Consider the following 20,636-nt stretch of genomic DNA (forward strand, 5'->3'; position numbering starts at 1 on the left):
ATGTATTAACCTGTGTATGGGTGACCGTTAAGAGCTTTAATTGAACTTCGAATTTTCAGGTGATGATAAGCGAAAAAATCATTTGGCTTTGGATAAAGAATCAGATTTTGTTCATGTCAACGCTTAATACAAAAAATTGTAACTGAGGGAAAAGATAGCAAAAATGTTTTCCACTGCGGTTAGCTCTTTTCTTATTCACAAAGTCATCTTTATTTCCATCCAACGCATTGCTAATTTCACAAAAGACCTTATGTTAGCCTCACTTTTAACTTTCTGCAGAACCTTTGTAACAAACCTAAAACACTGAAAATCGACGGAATTTTCGTTCTTCCCGTCGTGGTGACGTCATGAGCTGGTGCCTTGTAACCTTTCTTTCGTATTGAAGTGGCGAATTCGGTTCTAATGGAGCAAATGCAGAGGCCATTTCTTATCATGAATCTCTCGTGCCATGGCGGTGTCCTAGAAAAATAGGCAATCAACATGCTTATTCCTCATGTTCTCGCTTCAACGGAAAGCATTTTCATTGCAATAGTAATATCATTCTTCAGGTGACTTATTATCCAGTTTTATCATGTTATTCAAGCTTTGGCCGGTTAGGATAACACGAACGTTAACTTCTTTCAGAAGGTGGCGCTCAGAATGCTGATAAGCTCCCTCGTCACGGCCCATTGTAACGCTTCCACCGATCCGTGGTGACGCCATTTCAGCATGGATTTTAGGCGGGGAAGAGGAGAAGTGTGATGGGGCATTTTCTAAAAAAATTTGATCCTTTCTCACATGTTCGAGAAGCTCTTGGCAGATCCTCGTGCGAGTTTCCTTTCGTTTGTCCGAGAGCACTTCGTCTGGCACCAACTTCGCACACACCTTTCTCATACCCATGTTTTCGCCCACAAGTCGATTCACATCACTCTTCGGGATGCCAACTTAATCGGAAACGATGCGAGACCTTATTCTGCGATCCCTGTCACTCTTGCAAGATTTTCATCATTTTTCGACACCGAAGGGCCTCCTGAATTTTCGGCGCCATCAACATCGTCTCTACCCTCCCGAAACAACTTGTGCTGCTCCAAAACACCAGATCTACCCCTGGCGTTATCACCAGAAGCTTCCTTGAGCATGCCATGTGTCTCTCTCTCGGTTTTTCCCAGTCTCACGCAAAATTTGCTGGCGTAGTGCAATTCCAATAACCGGTTCACGACGGAGTGTAACGAGGTCACGTTATAGGGATTTCGCAAACGAACGATTTACACTTCGAAATAGCTGAAAGCCAACTGCCACCGACCTCCAGTCGTTCCTGAGAACCTCGAATCGAGCCAGAGAACCGCCATCCGTCTATCCAGGAAAAAAATATCTTACTACTTTTGGGACAGACCTTGTATTCACATATTTTTTTATTTTAAAATTCTTATAACGCCTGGCGAAATGCTTTTTCAACTAACGCTTAACTGTTTTATAGGCATGCATTATTTCATTTTTGGTTCATTGAAAGACTCGTCCCAGTGTGATATCCTAATTTTTAAACATAATGCTCTTTGGTGTTTCAATGCTTTACATACTTCTACGTTGTACCATCTCCGTTCCGTCCAGTCTCTTTTCAATTTATCAGGCATGTAATTTTCTATTGTAGTCCGCGTGACGTCGTGATAAGCACTCCACAAGCTCTCACTTTGTCTGTTTCTGCTAATTTCCTAAAATGTACCATAAGACTACTGTGAGCCATGCCCTAAATCATTCGTAATCGGTCACACAAGTAAATCTTTCATTTCGATTTCTATTTTTTTTGTCTGTGGTTAAATTGAGTTTAACTGGCACTATTCTGTGGTCAATAGATCCTTTAAGTGTTGCAGTATTTCGGATGGCTTCGGAAAAATTTGTTGCTAATCGATCAACTATATTATTTACTATTCTAGGTGGTTACTGATTAAACGAATGTGATGTAAAAACACGAAGCGGTGACTCGCATGACTACTTGGCCTTACCTCCTGCTATGAAGCTGTAGTTTTCCTTTTCACAGATGGAAGATAGGAATCCCCTCCCATTCCAATCCTCTTATTGGGTAAAAGGGAATCCAAACTGGCGGTCTCTCTTTCGAGTTCTAAAATTCATGTATCTCCGGAATTGGGAGGTCTGTAGTACGCACAAATGTGGACACTTTTCGTCCGAGGGCTTTTCATGGAACACCAAACACTTCCTATGTTACTATTAGGGAGAGACTCACTTCTGCTTTGGTGGATATCTGTATCAGCTATGAACACTCCTCCCCTATCCAAATTTCTCTTTCCCTAAAAAAAATTCAGAGGCCTTTTGGAAAAATCTCCTCGCCTGCGATGCCGTGCGATAACCAGCTCTCAGTTTTTAAGAGTATATTGGCTTCGGCTTTTTTATCATGTGATAAAATTCGGCTATATTTAGTTTCAAACTTCGGAAGTTAATTACCATTTTGTAACAATTTCGGAGTGTAAAATGCATTCATCTTGACCGGGATTCGAACCCGAATCCCTCAATGTCCGATCGAGTGCCTAAGCCAGTTAAGCTATCGACGAGTCATCTTAAACTCTGAAATTTTGGGGGCTTTAATGGAACAAGATATTGTAATTGATTGTTGGTTCATTGTAATTTCCCTTTCTGATGCTACTTACTACAGGAGTTATATTTACCTGTTCATTCTGTAATGTATTCCCGAGCGATTGAGAGGCTCCCGACGCGATGCGAGGACAGGCCTACTCAAGTACGAGGGTCATCCGGAAAGTAGTACCCGTTCGTGAAATAAAGACACAAAAGTAAATATTAACAAACATAAAAAATTTTATTTGAAAGAGGATACTTTAAACTACTTCTCAACATAATCTCCAAGCAAATTAAGGCATTTGTCATAACGTGTGACAAGTTTCTGTATTCCTGCTGCATAGTCCTTCGCCGCCAGCTCATTGAGATACGCGAGGGACCCATCTTGCACAAATTTTTGCATAATGCAGATGGTGTTTAACAATTTCATGAACAATTGTTCGAGAAACATTGGGAAAATGCTCACAGATGTCATCAATTGTGACGCGCCGATCGTTCCTCACGAATTCGTCAACTGAGCTCACCAGTTGGTCTGTAATGACAGACGGTCTCTCCGAACGCTCATCGTCGTGTGTGTTCCCCCTCCCCATGTTGAAGTTGCGACACCACCGCCGAACAGACGACTCGTCCATTACATTGTCTCCATACACCTCCTTTAATTGGCGATGAATATCACATGGGCGAACGTTTCTTGCATTGAGGAATTTAATCACTGCCCTCACTTCACAACTGGCGGCGTTCTCAATTTTTTTAAACATTGTAAACAATCACAGAAACAACACAGGCAATGCTAGCGTCACGCAACTTGGCTCAGAGAAGGCAGACAAGCCACTGAAGCTATCTGACCTCGTCCAGCGGCTACTCGCGTCGTCAGCACTTCATGCGGCACGAACGGGTACTACTTTCCGGATGACCCTCTTATATTAGGTCCACTCCAATTCCCCGTCAAAACATTTCCCAACCCATTCAGCCCCAACTCCTTCGATCCGACTGGAAAGCACGCCACCATTTGTGCGCTCATTCATTTAAGAAGTCTCGACCCCATTACCCGCCCTTTCCTTCACTCGCCACTCTAGACTCATGAACTAGTCGCCACTCACCATGAATTTGGACAGTTGAGGAGCCTTATGAACGCGGAAACTGAATCTCAGCACGCAATTCTCAACTTGTGGGCGTAACGATTTTCGCGGACATTTTTGTCTGCATTAATCGTCAGGTAAACGACCACTGAATCAAAACAATGACTTCAGTGGCTTCGGAAACAATCAATCACTTACAACTTTGGTCTCAAAAACCAATATTTAAATTTAAGGAAACGGTATTTAAGTTTCGAAGTTGCCCCGTGTATACGTATATTAGACATGAATAACTTGATTCTCGAAAATGTCATAAATATTTAATGCTTAAAATAATATTTTGTATTCATATTGTATGCTGTGTTCAGCCCAACTCAAGATGTTTTATGTGATCTACTGGAACTTCTTTCTCGGTTACACCTACACTGTACCCTGCCAGCCTCCGCAAAAGTGTTCGGCGGAGGGTGTCAGGGCAGGAGTCACATATGCGGAAATATTAGCCAACTCTATTGTTTTAGCTAGCATGCAAAAGCACTCGCATGTACTATGCGCGCATGTGAAAGAATCTACATGCACGAACTATCCCGCGAGCCTCTTTAAGGGCATTAGATGCAGAGATATTAGTTTATCCTTTCGCTTGAATTCATGCACCTCGTCAGATGTAAAACACTGGCGCTTTCATGTATTTCTTAATCAATCACGCAACAATGGTTGTAAAACTTTCACAGATTACTTTACGAAAGTTCCCCGTGTATTCGCAAATATTATCAATGAAAAAACCTGATTCTCGAAAAAATCATAAATATTAAATGCTGTCAACAGTGCTTTGCATTCAAATTGCAGGCTGTGCACAGCCAAAATCAATATGGGTTATCTACTGGAGTGTAATCAAGAAAGTAAACACGATGAGGAACAAATAATCCTCATCGTATTCCATGTTGCCATGGTATCTTCTTGTTTTCTAGTCCCTTGCATTGGGAACTTTGACAGATGCATGCTTCCTAATTCCTAGGGAGACATCCACTTTCCCCGTCCCCACGTCCGCTCTCGAAGTCCAGGTTTGGGTTCATCCACCCTCTTCATTTATGGAACGACTAACAGCTCGATCGGGCCGTCCTTCCCCAGCCGTGTTGCAACAGTTGCCGCTGGATATCTGCATGTCTTGCGAACGACCCGAAGACCGACCCCACGAGGCTCCACAGCTTTACAAAAATTCTTTGTTTTGCATCACTCGTGTCTACTTTTCAATCCGTTCCTACATATTTTCCTCGTATGGATGCGAGGAGAGATCTACCTGATCCTCAATGCAGACTTTGACTCTTAATTGTTATTGCGTTTGTTCAGAGGGATAAAGACTCCGGGGAGTTTTTTCAAATGGTCTAAATAAAAGCAGTCTTTATTTCAATATCGGTAATTGTCACCGTTTAATTTTCCGAGATTTATTCAAGTTAGAAATATCATCGAAAATTTCTTATTTTTAAAGATACCACTTCAATTATCAAGTCTGCCTACTTATTAACTCTCGAGTTTTCGGCTGAGATCATTTTCAGAAGCCAGGCGTAGACCTTACTGAAATCATTTGCGTAACTTCCTAGATGATTCTCACTCACTTTGGTGTCGCTGTCCTTAATGTTAAACCGCTATTTGGTCGATTCGCCACTGCCCGTAGTCACGTCGCAGTGGGTGTCAGGCGGAGAGAGCTTGTATCGATGGACGAGGAGATAGCAGAGAGGGGAGTACACTCGCCAGTGACTTCTTCTTCCTCACTCGTCACTCGCGCAAATGAGTCTCCCTCAGCGTCGATTGGGCGGGAAGGCCCCATATGCGATGGCCGCCTCATACGACGATTGATTTCTAGGTGCAAGGCAAGAGTGCTGCAAGTCCTTCTGCTGACCACTAGGAAAGTCCCCGCGGCGAATTTCAACTTGGAAGAGGAAAGGAGGAGGGTGCGGCTAGAGATTTCGCCGAGATATCGTTCGAGTTAAGTTCACCGCGTCCACCTATAGTAAGGCATTTTTTAACCATAAACGAAATTAATTACAGCTGCTCTTATTACTGTACATTCGTATATGGATACATGGTACTCTGGAAGCCACCGATAGAGTGTGTGGCAGAGGGTGATAACATAACAGACTACTTTTGACAGAAAATAAACCCTCCCCCCCAGCTCGGTCGGACAAAGTTATTTTGATCCCAGATCGCTCGTGAGAAAAATGGCATCATAAACCCATTTGTTGTTCATGTATTCTTTCTAATTATATCCACATGATCTCTCCTAATGTAAAACCGAGTGATCAAATATCAGATTCGAATACATAATTTTCGACCAAGCGGCATAATGATTATTGTAACATCTTTACGAAGAAACTGTGATCAAGATGTGCGGACGTGTGTGTGTGTGTATATATATATATATATATATATATATATATATATATATATATATATAACGATTGTCCGGAAAAACTCATACGAGCGGCACAATAATGGGCTGACACAACATAACACAAATGGAAAAGAATAGACCCATATAAAAGAACACTTACACGGTAAATTGTTCGAGCTTTCGGCCCTCTCAGGGGCCTTCTTCAAGAGAGACTGAAAATATGCTATGGATCAGGAGAGGGGAAAGAGTTATGGGCGTGGAGGGGAGGTGTGGAGGGGAGGTGTGGAGGGAATGCTGGGAGGGAAATTAAATATGGCGGTTAAGGGTGGGAATTTTGAAGGAACGGAAGGATAGTACGAGGGTCATCCGGAAAGTAGTACCCGTTCGTGCCGCATGAAGTGTTGACGACGCGAGTAGCCGCTGGACGAGGTCAGATAGCTTCAGTGGCTTGTCTGCCTTCTCTGAGCCAAGTTGCGTGACGCTAGCATTGCCTGTGTTGTTTCTGTGATTGTTTACAATGTTTAAAAAAATTGAGAACGCCGCCAGTTGTGAAGTGAGGGCAGTGATTAAATTCCTCAATGCAAGAAACGTTCGCCCATGTGATATTCATCGCCAATTAAAGGAGGTGTATGGAGACAATGTAATGGACGAGTCGTCTGTTCGGCGGTGGTGTCGCAACTTCAACATGGGGAGGGGGAACACACACGACGATGAGCGTTCGGGGAGACCGTCTGTCATTACAGACCAACTGGTGAGCTCAGTTGACGAATTCGTGAGGAACGATCGGCGCGTCACAATTGATGACATCTGTGAGCATTTTCCCAATGTTTCTCGAACAATTGTTCATGAAATTGTTAAACACCATCTGCATTATGCAAAAATTTGTGCAAGATGGGTCCCTCGCAAGCTTACAGATGAGCACAAAACCAAGCGTATGGCTGCAGCACTGACGTTTTTGGGACGTTATTCTGATGAAGGAGACTCTTTCTTGACTCGCATAATTACTGGTGACGAAACATGGGTTTGTTATGCATCACCTGAGACTAAACGACAGTCAATGGAGTGGCATCATGCTCATTCACCAAACAAACCAAAAAAATTCAAGACAGTTCTGTCCACCAGGAAACTCATGGCAACCATTTTCTGGGATCGACGAGGTGTATTGCTTATTGATTTTATGGCCCGTGGAGACACTATTAATGCCAATGCGTATTGTGAAACATTAAAGAAATTACGGCGGGCAATACAAAATCGGCGGCGAGGTCTATTGTCTACTGGTGTCATTCTCGTTCATGACAATGCCAGGCCTCATGCAGCTGGGTTAACACAAAAACTTTTGCAGCAATTCAAATGGGAAACTTTCGACCATCCACCGTATAGCCCGGACTTGGCCCCTTCAGATTTTCATCTCTTTACAAAGCTTAAAGACTTTTTGGCAGGAAAAAGATTTGACAGCGATGAAGAACTTAAAGAAGGAGTGACCCTGTATCTCAATGAGCTGGCGGCGAAGGACTATGCAGCAGGAATACAGAAACTTGTCACACGTTATGACAAATGCCTTAATTTGCTTGGAGATTATGTTGAGAAGTAGTTTAAAGTATCCTCTTTCAAATAAAATTTTTTATGTTTGTTAATATTTACTTTTGTGTCTTTATTTCACGAACGGGTACTACTTTCCGGATGACCCTCGTATGTAGGCGGATTCACGAGTTCTCACCTCTATGTTGGTAAAATTTGTTGTCTCAGGCGTAACTTTGTGGAATTTGCATAACATATTGAAATGTAATGAAATAATTGACTTTGTAATTCCACACACTTTATTTAAAAACACACGACCCAGGTTTCGACGTTGAACGTCATCATCAGGTGGTCCTCATAGAAGCACGCTGGCTATATATACCTTCTGATCATAGGAGGGGGGGTTGGTCAGAGAGGGAGGTCGGAGGGGTAAAAAGGTTACAATGTAGCTGGGAAGAAAAGAGAATTACATTTTTGATTTAGAAGAGTGGTAGGTCTAGGAGTGGGGAGTGGGAGGGATACAAAATTTCGTTGGCAAGATCATCTTTCCAACGGACACATTTCAAAATTTCTAACTGCTCCAAAGCATCGAGCCTTTGACCTTTTTCTTCAAAATGAATAATTTTTGTCACAAAGTCACTTTTGTGTTCACTTTCGATGAGGTGTTTTGCAAAGAGGGATGTTATGTTCTTATTTTTTACACATGTTTGGTGTTCTTTAATCCTTTCTTTAAATTTCCGTCCTGTTTGTCCAATATACTTTGTGCTACAATCCGAGCACTTTAACTCATACACTCCACTCCTCTCGTTTTCGGGGACTTTGTCTTTAGTGTGAGAGATCAGGTTCTTAAGGCATGAACGACTGTAAAAGGCACATTTAATTTTTTCTTTAGGTAAACTTTTAATTACTTTTTGAGAAATAGTCCCAAGATATAGTATTCTCCGCCATTTGGCAGTGGGATCTTTTACATGTTCGGGGTTGTAAATGTGGCTTAAGGCTATTTTTGTAAGTTTATTCCGGTAAAGTTTATTTATTAGATCTTCTGAATACCCATTGTTTACTGCTAACGTTTTAATTACATTAAGTTCCTTATTTACATTGAATTTTGACATAGGGATAGCGGTCAAACGGTGGATCATTGCATGAAATGCCGAAAGCTTTTGGGTGAAGCAATGCCTTGAAGAGGAATTAATTAATTGGTCTGTATACATTTCTTTCCTAAAAATGGAATACTGTAACCCATCTTTGTCTTTAGAAATGGATAGGTCGAGGAAATTCAGGGAACCTTTTTCCTCTTTTTCACACGTGAATTGTACATTAGAATTGATAGAATTTAGATGTGCTAGAAACTGATCTAGTTGCCTATCAGAACCTGTCCACACACAGAAGACATCGTCTACATATCTTAACCAACAAAACGACTATGTAGACGATGTCTTCTGTGTGTGGACAGGTTCTGATAGGCAACTAGATCAGTTTCTAGCACATCTAAATTCTATCAATTCTAATGTACAATTCACGTGTGAAAAAGAGGAAAAAGGTTCCCTGAATTTCCTCGACCTATCCATTTCTAAAGACAAAGATGGGTTACAGTATTCCATTTTTAGGAAAGAAATGTATACAGACCAATTAATTAATTCCTCTTCAAGGCATTGCTTCACCCAAAAGCTTTCGGCATTTCATGCAATGATCCACCGTTTGACCGCTATCCCTATGTCAAAATTCAATGTAAATAAGGAACTTAATGTAATTAAAACGTTAGCAGTAAACAATGGGTATTCAGAAGATCTAATAAATAAACTTTACCGGAATAAACTTACAAAAATAGCCTTAAGCCACATTTACAACCCCGAACATGTAAAAGATCCCACTGCCAAATGGCGGAGAATACTATATCTTGGGACTATTTCTCAAAAAGTAATTAAAAGTTTACCTAAAGAAAAAATTAAATGTGCCTTTTACAGTCGTTCATGCCTTAAGAACCTGATCTCTCACACTAAAGACAAAGTCCCCGAAAACGAGAGGAGTGGAGTGTATGAGTTAAAGTGCTCGGATTGTAGCACAAAGTATATTGGACAAACAGGACGGAAATTTAAAGAAAGGATTAAAGAACACCAAACATGTGTAAAAAATAAGAACATAACATCCCTCTTTGCAAAACACCTCATCGAAAGTGAACACAAAAGTGACTTTGTGACAAAAATTATTCATTTTGAAGAAAAAGGTCAAAGGCTCGATGCTTTGGAGCAGTTAGAAATTTTGAAATGTGTCCGTTGGAAAGATGATCTTGCCAACGAAATTTTGTATCCCTCCCACTCCCCACTCCTAGACCTACCACTCTTCTAAATCAAAAATGTAATTCTCTTTTCTTCCCAGCTACATTGTAACCTTTTTACCCCTCCGACCTCCCTCTCTGACCAACCCCCCCCTCCTATGATCAGAAGGTATATATAGCCAGCGTGCTTCTATGAGGACCACCTGATGATGACGTTCAACGTCGAAAACTGGGTCGTGTGTTTTTAAATAAAGTGTGTGGAATTACAAAGTCAATTATTTCATTACATTTCAATATCTATGTTGGTAGCTGAATCCCTACCTGATTCCCTACCTGATTCAGCTACCAACATAGAGGTGAGAACTCGTGAATCCGCCTACATACTATCCTTCCGTTCCTTCAAAATTCCCACCCTTAACCGCCATATTTAATTTCCCTCCCAGCATTCCCTCCACACCTCCCCTCCACACCTCCCCTCCACGCCCATAACTCTTTCCCCTCTCCTGATCCATAGCATATTTTCAGTCTCTCTTGAAGAAGGCCCCTGAGAGGGCCGAAAGCTCGAACAATTTACCGTGTAAGTGTTCTTTTATATGTGTCTATTATTTTCTATTTGTGTTATGTTGTGTCAGCCCATTATTTATATATATATATATATATATATATATATATATATATATATATATATATATATATAAATAATCCCTATATCCCTCCCCGGACTACAACCTTGAGGTGGTGGAAGGGCTTGTGCGTTCCGGTGACCCCTAGAGCTGTGCTGGCGGGAGTAATAATAATTACTCCTGGTAGGGTCACCCATGCCAGATAGGTCGAAGGTTAGGAGCCAGACGAAAGGTAGTCCACGCAGCGTCTGTTCCTTAGTGAGGCGGCTGCAGTGGCGTCTGCCCCCAGAGGGGCGGCCAGTAAGTGATGTCGTCACGTTAAAACACTACTGAGGAAGGCAACGGGAAACCACCTCAATTATCATTCCAAAGTTAAATATGATGGTCACTAAAGAGATTTTGAGTCCTGGCAACTACGGGGCTCGGCCCAATCGGCTGTTCGTCGTGTCCGGCAGCGGGGGAGGCAAGGCTTCCGCGGTCGTCATCCCACGAAACCCTTGCTAGGGAAAACCGGCAGCAACAGGACAGAAGACGCAAGAGAAGAAGACAAAGTTAGTTAGAATAGCAACGTGGAATGTTAGGACAATGATGAGGACAGGGAAATTGGAGAGTGTTAAGCGAGAGATGGAAAGGGGAAAAAAGATATTTTAGGCCTATGCGAGGTGAGATGGAAAGACAGCGGTGATTAAAGCCAACGAGGGATTGCCATTGTATTAAATGAAGAGGTACGAAGAAGCGTAGTCAACATAGAACAGGTAACGGATAGAATACTACTAGTGGAGATAAAAGCAGAACCGACGAACTTAGTTATTATTCAGGTGTACATGCCACCGAGCAACCATAAGGAAGAAGAGGTCGATAGGATATACGATCAGTTAGAGGACATAATCGGATGTGTTCTTTCAGAGAAACATGTGATAATGATGGGGAATTGGAATGCGACAGTAGGCGAAGGAAGAGATGGTGATGAGGTGGGGGACTACGGTTTAGGCACGAGGAATGACCGCGGGGAGAAAGCAGTTGAGTTCTGCAGGAGACGGGGGTTAGTCATCACCAGCACTTGGTTTAGACACCACAAAAGACGCAGGTATACGTGGAAAATTCCAGGTGACTTAGAAAGATATCAGCTAAATTATATTCTGGTTAGACGTAGGTTTAGGAATAGTGTGAAAAATTCCCACAGGTTCCCGGGAGTGGATGCGGACTCTGACCATATTTTAGTTGTTATGAAATGTAGCGTCTGTTTAAAAAAGATAAGGTAGGGGCGTTGGGTTAGAAAATAGAATGTAGAAGCAATAAATGGATTGAATATGAAGGACTAGGAAACCATGGATCACGGATAAGATGATTACAAATATGGATGAGAGGAGAAACTGGAAGAATGTACACACGGAGTTAGGTAAATTTAAGTACAAAGAGTTAAACAATAAATTGAGGCGGGCAACAAATAAAGCAACAGAAGCATGGTGGAAGACGCAGTGCAAGGATATGGAAAGTCTGCAGAGGAAGGGTGAAATCGGTGTGCGGTACAGCAAAGTTAAATCTTTATCGGGAAATAAGAAAGGGAGATCAATGCTAACAGTTAGAGATAAGGCGGATAAGAAAATAGTCGACGCAGGAAAGATCCAAGAGAGATGGAAGGAGTATATAGAAGAACTGTATAGTAAAGAACTTAGACCAACAAAGTTAGACAATGCAAAAGAATATGACGCAGAGAGAGATAGCAAAGGTCCAGTCATACTAGACAATGAGATAGAAAGGCCATTAAGGGAGATGAAACTAAATAAGGCCGTGGGGGTCGATAGCATACCCGTGGAACGATTGAAATATTTAGGAAAATGTGGGCGGAAGAGGCTACATGGGCTGATTCGTAGTATTTATGAGGAAGGAATCTGGCCGGAAGACTTTGTGAGATCAGTTTTAGTTCCTATTCCGAAAAAGGTAAAGGCTACATCATGTGAGGACTACAGGACGATAAGTTTGATATCCCATGCAGCTAAAGTTGTTCTCAGGTTCATAAACAAAAGGATAGAGAGTAGGGCAAAAGATTACTTAGGGGATGATCAGTTTGGGTTTAGGAAGGGGAGAGGTACGCGTGATGCAATTGAGGTAATGAGATTATTAATCGAGAGGAATATAGAACACAACCAGGAGGTATTTGCCTGTTTCGTAGATTTCGAAAAAGCGTTTGATATAAGGAATTGGTAAAAACTAATGAGTATATTGCAGAAAATTGGAATAGATTGGAGGGAAAAGAGGCTAATCCGAATCCTGTACATGCCTCAGACTGCTCAGATGCGGGTGGGAAACGGAGAGTCAGGATGGGCAGTGTTAGGAAGAGGTGTAAGGCAGGGTTGCCCATTACCACCGTTGCTGTTCAACCTTTATGCAGAGGAAATGATCAAAGATGCATGGGAAGAACTGGAGGTAGGAATGAAAGTGGGCGGGGAATTTGTAAAATCAGTTAGATTTGCTGATGACCAAGCTTTAGTTTGTCATCAGCAAATTGTCAGTTTGTAAGCATTGCTGAGTGAATTGGAAATTCAGTGCGACAGGTATGGGATGAGAATCAATATTAATAAACAAAGGTTATGCGATTCTCTTGAAAGAAAAAGGCTAGGCTAAACATTAAAATAGGAGGGCAAAAACTGGAGCAGGTAGAACAGTTAACGTATCTCAGTAGTGTTTTGGACCAACACGGTCAAAGTAGTAGGGACGTCAGGAGCAGAATTGCGCTGGGCAAAGAGCCTTTACAAGGAGGAGGGAGTTGATGACGGGGACGTTGAGTAAGGATGTTAAGAAAAGACTCGTAAAAACTTTGATATGGAGCGTAGCTATGTGCGGTGCGGAAACGTGGTCATTGAAGCAGGAGGATTAGATGCACAGATGCATTGAAGCGAGAGTGATTAGATGCACAGGTAGTCGTTAAGAAGATAAGATTGAGAGAGCGTTGGCCATATGTATTACGACAAGGGCGATAGGGTTGCTTGCAACATACATTTATACTTAAAATGTGTATTGAGAAAACCACTTATGATTGCAATGATAACACAGAAGGGGGGGCACTAGTGCAAAGAGAGAGGATTAAAATGCTGCGATTTTAAAGGCTATGCCGGCAGACAAGAGAAAAGGCCCCACAAGGGCGCCAGGCACCCTAGTGAAAAGCACGGAAAATATAGTATAGCCTCAATTTAAGTAATATTGAAAATCTTGGCATGATCTGCGGTTGAAGTAGGATAGATAAATCCGATTAAGGGTAGGGAAAGATAATTTGGGACAATTGGCAAGGTTTCGCCTGCTTTTCGGTGGTGGAGTCACTAGCAATGGAAAGAGGCGCGGGGTATATAGAAAGCGGATTGTCCGAAATGGATTTGGCTCACTCCATTCGGCTCTCGTAACAGGGCAGTCGAACACATGTTCAGGTTTTGGAACAGTCAATTATCTCTCTAAATCATTCCTATTTATTGTAATAGGTTCTTCAATGATACCCAACTCACTCCATGGAACGCCTAATCATAAGCCACAAAAGAACAAAATATTACCCTGATAGCACTCGATAGGTAGTAGGTTTCTATTATCAATCGCCTTACACCTTGGTCTTCACGCGACCCTCTCCCATTCCTGAAAACAAACCTCCCCCATCTATATCAACAGCTGTCCTCTTCACACACACTCATTCTACATTACAAGTGCCATCTTTCCCGGTCTGAAATTAATTTTATTGTTTTAGAGTTTTATACATTCAATTGTACATAAAATATCAGCAGTCACCTTTTAAAGTAGCGTTTCAGGGAACGACTTCGGTCCACATCTGAAATATATCAGTTCAAATAAAATACCAGACTTCAGGTTGCTCCATAATGTTATTAAAAAAATAATCTTTCAGAATAAAAGTACCTTTATTTTCCATTACTTTATGATTGCCATCCCATATCTATCGATCTGAGTATCCAATTCACTCATCAATCAATGCCCTTGGCTGACTTACAAACTAGAGCTTGGTCATGAGCAAACCTGATTTTATGACTTCCCCACCCACTTTCATTCCTACCCCTAGTTCTTCCCATGCCTCCTTAATCATTTCCTCTACATAGAAGTTGAACAGCAACGGTGATAATGTGCAACCCTGCCTTACACCTCTTCCTTACACTACCCATCCGGACTCTCCGTTCCCCACTCGCACCTGAGTAGTCTGAGACATGTAAAGGTTGCGGATCAGCCTCCAAATCCTCCAATCTATTTTTTTGCCATATACTATTGATTCCCTCCCCGGACTACAACCTTGACGTGGTGGAAGGGCTTGTGCGTCCCGATGACCCCTAGAGCTGTGCTGGCGGGAGTAATAATAATTGCTCCTGGTAGGGCCACCCATGCCAGATAGGTCGAAGGTTAGGAGCCAGACGAAAGGTAGTCCACGCAGCGGCTGTTCCTCAGTGAGGCGGCTGCAATGGAGGAGGGGGAACCCACCTCAATTATCATTCCCAAGATTTACATAATGGACTGTATAGAGATTTTGAGTCCTAGCAACTACGGGGCTCGGCCCAATCGGCCGTGCGTCGTGCCCGGTAGCGGGGGAGGCAAGGCTTCCGCGGTCGTCAACCTACGAAAACCTTGCAAGGGAAAACCAGCAGCAGAAGGAGAGAAGACGCAGGAGAAGACCACATTAATTAGAATAGGAACGTGGAATGTTAGAACAATGATGAGGACAGGGAAATTAGAGAATGTTAAGCGAGAGATGGAAATGGGAAAAATATTTTATTTATTTAGATATTTCAGGTTTATGCGAGGTGAGATTGAAGGATAGCGGGGATTACTGGAGTGATAATTATAGAATAATATAAAGCGGCGGGGATGAGAGCCAATGAGGGGTTGCCATAGTATTAAATAAAGAGGTAGGAAGAAGCGTAGTCGACATAGAGCAGGTAACGGATAGATTATTACTAATAGACTTATATTATAAAAATAATATTACTAGACTATGATTTAGGCACGAGGAATGACCGTGAGGAGAAAGCAGTTGAGTTCTGCAGGAGATAAGGGTTAGTCATCACCAACACTTGGTTTAGACACCACAAAAGATGCAGGTACAGGGAATACTGTATACATGGAAAATGCCAGGTGACTCAGACAGGTATCAGCTATATTATCTCACGGTTAGACACAGGCTTAGAAACAGTTTGATAAATTCGCACAGCTTCCCGGGAGCGGATGCTGTCCACAATTTAGTTGTTTTTAAATGTAGCGTCTGTTTCAAAAAGATAAGGTAGGGGCGGCGGGTTAGAAATGGAATATAGGAGCATTAAATGGTTTGTCAAGGAAGGAATACAAACAGGCGGTAGAGGAAATCATGGAGGATAGTGAAGAACTAAGTACTATCGAAGAAAAATGGGAAAGTTTCAAGAAAGGGTTGTCTAAAGCCGCAAAAGACACTTTTGGAACCGTTAACGCTAAAAGGACTAGGAAACCATGGATCACGGATGAGATGTTTACAAAGATGGATGAGCGGCGAAAATGGAAGAATGTAAATGCAGAATTAGGCAAAATGAAGTACAAAGAATTAAAGAATAAATTGAGGCGGGCAACAAATAAAGCAAAAGAAGCATGGTCGAAGACGCAGTGCGAGGATTTGGAGAGTCTGCAGAGGAAGGGTGAAATCGGTGCGCTGTACAGCAAAGTTAAATCTTTATCGGGAAGTAAGAAAGGAAGATCTGTGCTAACAGTGAGAGATAAGGCGGGTAAGGTAATAGTTGACGCAGGAAAGATCCAAGAGAGATGGAAGGAGTATATAGAAGAACTGTATGGTAAAGAACTTAGACCAACAAAGTTAGATATTGAAAATGAATATAACGTAGAGGAAGGCAGCTTAGGTCCAGGTACTAGACAATGAGATAGAAAGGGCATAAGGGAGATGAAACTAAATAAGGTCGTGGGGCTGATGATATTCCCTCGGAACTATTGAAATGTTTAGGAAAATGTGGGAGGAAGAGGCTATATGGGCTGATTCGTAGTATTTATGAGGAAGGAATCTGGCCGGAAGACTTTGTGAGATCAGTTTTAGCTCCAATTCCGAAAAAGGTAAAGGCTACATCATGTGAGGACTACAGGACGATAAGTTTGATATCCCACGCAGCTAAAGTTGTTCTCAAGATCATAAACAGAAGGATAGAGAGTAGGGCAAATGACTACATAGATGATGATCAGTTTGGGTTTAGGAAGGGGAGGGGTACGCGTGATGCCATTGCAGTAATGAGGTGTAAGGCAGGGTTGCCCATTATCACCATTGCTGTTCAACATGTATGCAGAGGAAATGATTAAAGAGGCATGGGAAGAACTGGAGGTAGGAATGAAGGTGGGCGGGGAAGTCGTGGAATCAGTTCGGCTTGCTGATGACCAAGCTTTGGTTTGTCAGTCAGCCAAGGGGTTGGAAGCATTGCTGAGTGAATTGGAAATTCAGTGCGACAGGTATGGGATGAGAATCAATATTAATAAACAAAGGTTATGCGATTCTCTTGAAAGAAAAAGGCTAATCTAAACATTAAAATAGGAGGGCAAAAACTGGAGCAGGTAGAACAGTTAACGTATCTCAGTAGTGTTTTGGACCAACACGGTCAAAGTAGTAGGGACGTAAGGAGAAGAATTGCGCTTGGCAAAGAGGCTGTTTCAAGGAGGAGGGAGTTGATGACAGGGACTTTCAATAAGGATATTAAGAAAAGACTCGTAAAAACTTTGATATGGAGCGTAGCTATGTGCGGTGCGGAAACGTGGTCATTGAAGCAGGAGGATAGACGTAGACTGGAGGCTTTTGAAATGTGGGTGTGGAGAAGAATGGAGAAGGTGAAATTGACAGAGAAGAAAACAAATGAGGAAGTACTTGGAATGGTGGGCGAAGAGAGGGGTTTGTTGGGAGGAATCCTATGGAGGCAGGAAAAGTGGATGAAGGGGGTGTTGACCGGCAGTGGGATGTTGAAGAATGTGATAGAGGGTAGAATGTTGGGCAAAAGAGGAAAGGGAAGGAACAGGATAGGGATGTTGGACGGGATGAAGGGTGGAAGAAAGCACTGAGAGATGAAGAGGGACCTGATATAGAGTAGGATGATGGATTTTTTGTTTTGTTAGGAGTAATAAAATGTTTGTCTGGTAGTTGTGTCCATGCAAAAACCTACCTTAACCGGTAGATTGCCTCAAAAAAATGCTATTGATTTATTCTGCACGTTCCTCTCTCCCCTTCCTGGGCTCAAACTGATCATCCCCGAAGTAATCTTTGCACTGCTGTCCATTCTCTTGTTAATGATCCTGAGCACCACTTCAGCAGCGGGCGAAAACAAACTTATTTTTCCATAGTTCTATGCATATTAGCTTTCCAGTAGTCCCGTATATATGGCTACCATTCCCTTCTTTTCGGTAAGGGAACTAAGACTGGTCTGAAGGAATCTCCCAGTCAGATTTCTCTCTCATGAACTCCGCGGAATAATCCATAAATACTCTTCTTTTCATAACTTCCTCAACCGTAAAATAAATCTGTAAAATCTTAATCGTAACCCCGGCCTCGTGCGATTTCATTTCCCTTTTCGTCCTGATTTATGCGTCGACATTCCAATCCTTCAACCGTTCGCCCAGCTTTCTCATCTTAAATATGACGTGAAACTTTATTAGTATTAAGCTATGAAGTGTGTCCACATCCACTCCCGCAAAATAGTGGGAAATACTATGGGCGCTAATCCGAAACTTAACCTAATCTTTGCCAGAAGATGGCCCTGCTATAATGTCTCTGAATACGTGACCTTTTACACGAATATGTATATAGTACGCCTACTTGGTATTTTGGCGCTCCTTATGTCTTCTGTGGCATTCCATCGATTTCTCCTCGATAATCACAATAACGCGGTCGGCCTCAATCCTAAGCACTCCTCTTAAACGGTAGTGTCATGTCTTTCTCTCCCATTCCAGTCCAGCTATCGAACGCCAAACGAATACTGCGCCCTATGTATTTTGAAGTTCACTCATCAGAGCAGAGAGACGAGTTCCTTTTCCCCCAAAAAGGATGGCGGAGGATAGGAGGTAAGATGTACGGATAGTTAAGGGATAGGCGATGGAATGAAAAGAGGAAGGAAGAAGTAGTGTGCGGAAGTGAAGGAGGTTTTATGTAGTATGGGTGATGTGTCTTGTTACGAGAGGCGTTATATCATTTTCTAGTATTGTTCTATCCAAAGTCCAATTGTAATAGTAGAATTCTAAAAACGTTAATAGGGAAATGGAATTAAAAATAGTTAGCTATATTGAAACTAATGCTCAAAAATTACCAAGCAATTAATACTATCTTCGCATTGATTAGGCTAATAGTTAAGTAATTATGAAAGTAAAAGTTATTCTTGTTGCACATATGTGCCTTAAATATTTTAATATGTAATTTCAATCACCCAAAGAAAAACATCCAAATGTTAAATCATCTTTTTTCATAGTTTTATAAAAATAAATATTTTTGTGAATTTGCACAGACTGGTAGCAGTGTTAAATATTTTGAACATAATTTTTCCCTGTTGAACTTCAGAAAAGTAAATCCGCCAAATAGTAACTAAAAGAACAACAAGAAAAAAGACTGAATCAATTACACATTGATTTGGATCGAATAAGGGATATTATAGTCTCTACTTCGTTCTTATAATGCCTTTATTACTATTTGCCTATATAATGCCTTTATTACTCCAAGCGTGTTATTCCAAAAATATGATTCTTATGCTGTTCTTTCCGTGCCTACGAGGCGGTCCTACCTCGTATAAACTGTTCCTAAAGTTGTAGGACTGATTCAGTTTAAACATTATTCCCAGAATTGATGCATTCACTCAATAACAGTCTTCGAAGTGGCTAGCACCCTTGTGCGTCCACACACCGCTGCCCGCGGGTTTTCCACGCCTTGTATGCCTTATGGAGGGCGACACCCGGAATGCTGCTAAGATCTATCGTCACGGCCTGTTGTAACGCTTCTACCGAGCCGTGGTGACGTCCTTTCAGCGGAGTTTTGAGGCGGGGGAAGAGGGTGGGGAATTGTCTAAAATGTTTTGATCCTTTCTCACATGGTCAAGCTCTCGGCAGATCCGCGTGCGAGTTTCCTTTCGCTTGTCCGAGAGCACTTCGTCTGGCACCAACTTTGCACACACCTTTCTCATGCCCATGTTTTCGGTCACAAGTCGATTCACATCACTTTTAGGGATGCCAACTTCATGAGAAACGATACGAACACTTAATTTGCGATCCTTGTTCAACAAAGCTTTCACTTTTCAGCCTTGAGCCTCTCATGACTTTTTCCTGGTTTTGCACAGTTTCATGCAAACCTAAAAGCGTAGCGCTGTTGCAAATCCCGGTTCATGATGGAGCGCATCGCGGTCACATTATAGAGGTTTCGCAAACGAGTGAGCTGCACTCCGCAAAGGCTGGGAGCCAACTGCCACCGGTCTCCAATCTTTCCTGAGACTTCCCTCTCTCGAACCCAGCCAGAGAAACCGCCACCCGTCCATCCGTCCGTCTATCCGGGAAAAAATAAGTCATACTCATAAGAGAGACCTGGTAATTCGGTTAAAAAAGAATTCAAGGCAGTGGATCTCCAGAAAACATTCTTAAAATAACAGTTGAGATAAAATTATAAATGCACATTAAACCGATTTCGAAGGTAATGATGATGATGTTGATTGATCAAATGAAGATCAAAATAAAACGCATGAACAATGCAATCGATGGACAGTCGTCTGAATTATAATAAATTCCCGAATATTGGTTCAATGTGCTAAGTAACACTGCTGAATATAGGAATATGTATTCCTTGAGATTGATTCGGTGAAATTGTTCCGCATGGTGAGTCTGGAGGGAGATGTCCTCGTGTGGTAACGATGCTCTTTCTCTCGTCGGCAGTGGGGTGTGGCAGCGTCGTGTGCCGGCCGGGTGCTGGGGGGGCCGCCGCCTGCGGCCCCGGGCCACGCCGCCAGAGGCAGGAGGAAATGAGCGGCGGTGGCGCGCCAGACGCCCCCTCGCCCCCGGGCAGTGGTGGCGGAGGAGGCCGGAAGGCTCCCATCACCACCATCCTCATCTACCCCACCGGTGAGAGGGGGAAGGAAGCACGCGGCCGTCAAATGGCGGCGGTCGAGGCATTCGAATCGCACGACATTCGATTGCTCCGATCGCCTGGGTGTTTGATCGATTGG

General features: G+C 42.4%; 1 protein-coding gene across 1 annotated transcript in view; it reads left to right on the plus strand.

Annotated features, from left to right (window-relative positions):
* Positions 1-20,636, plus strand: part of LOC139689846 (uncharacterized) — a 107,954-nt gene that overhangs the window by 75,584 nt on the left and 11,734 nt on the right. Inside the window, exon 2 of the mRNA XM_071586939.1 lies at positions 20,347-20,532. Within this exon, the coding sequence (XP_071443040.1) occupies positions 20,433-20,532 (100 nt within the window). The 5' untranslated portion in view covers positions 20,347-20,432. The remainder of the gene's footprint in view (positions 1-20,346; positions 20,533-20,636) is intronic.

This window comes from Hetaerina americana, unplaced genomic scaffold (genome assembly GCF_022747635.1).
Source record: "Hetaerina americana unplaced genomic scaffold, ioHetAmer1.1.p SCAF_28, whole genome shotgun sequence".
NCBI classification, from domain to species: Eukaryota; Metazoa; Arthropoda; class Insecta; order Odonata; family Calopterygidae; genus Hetaerina; species Hetaerina americana.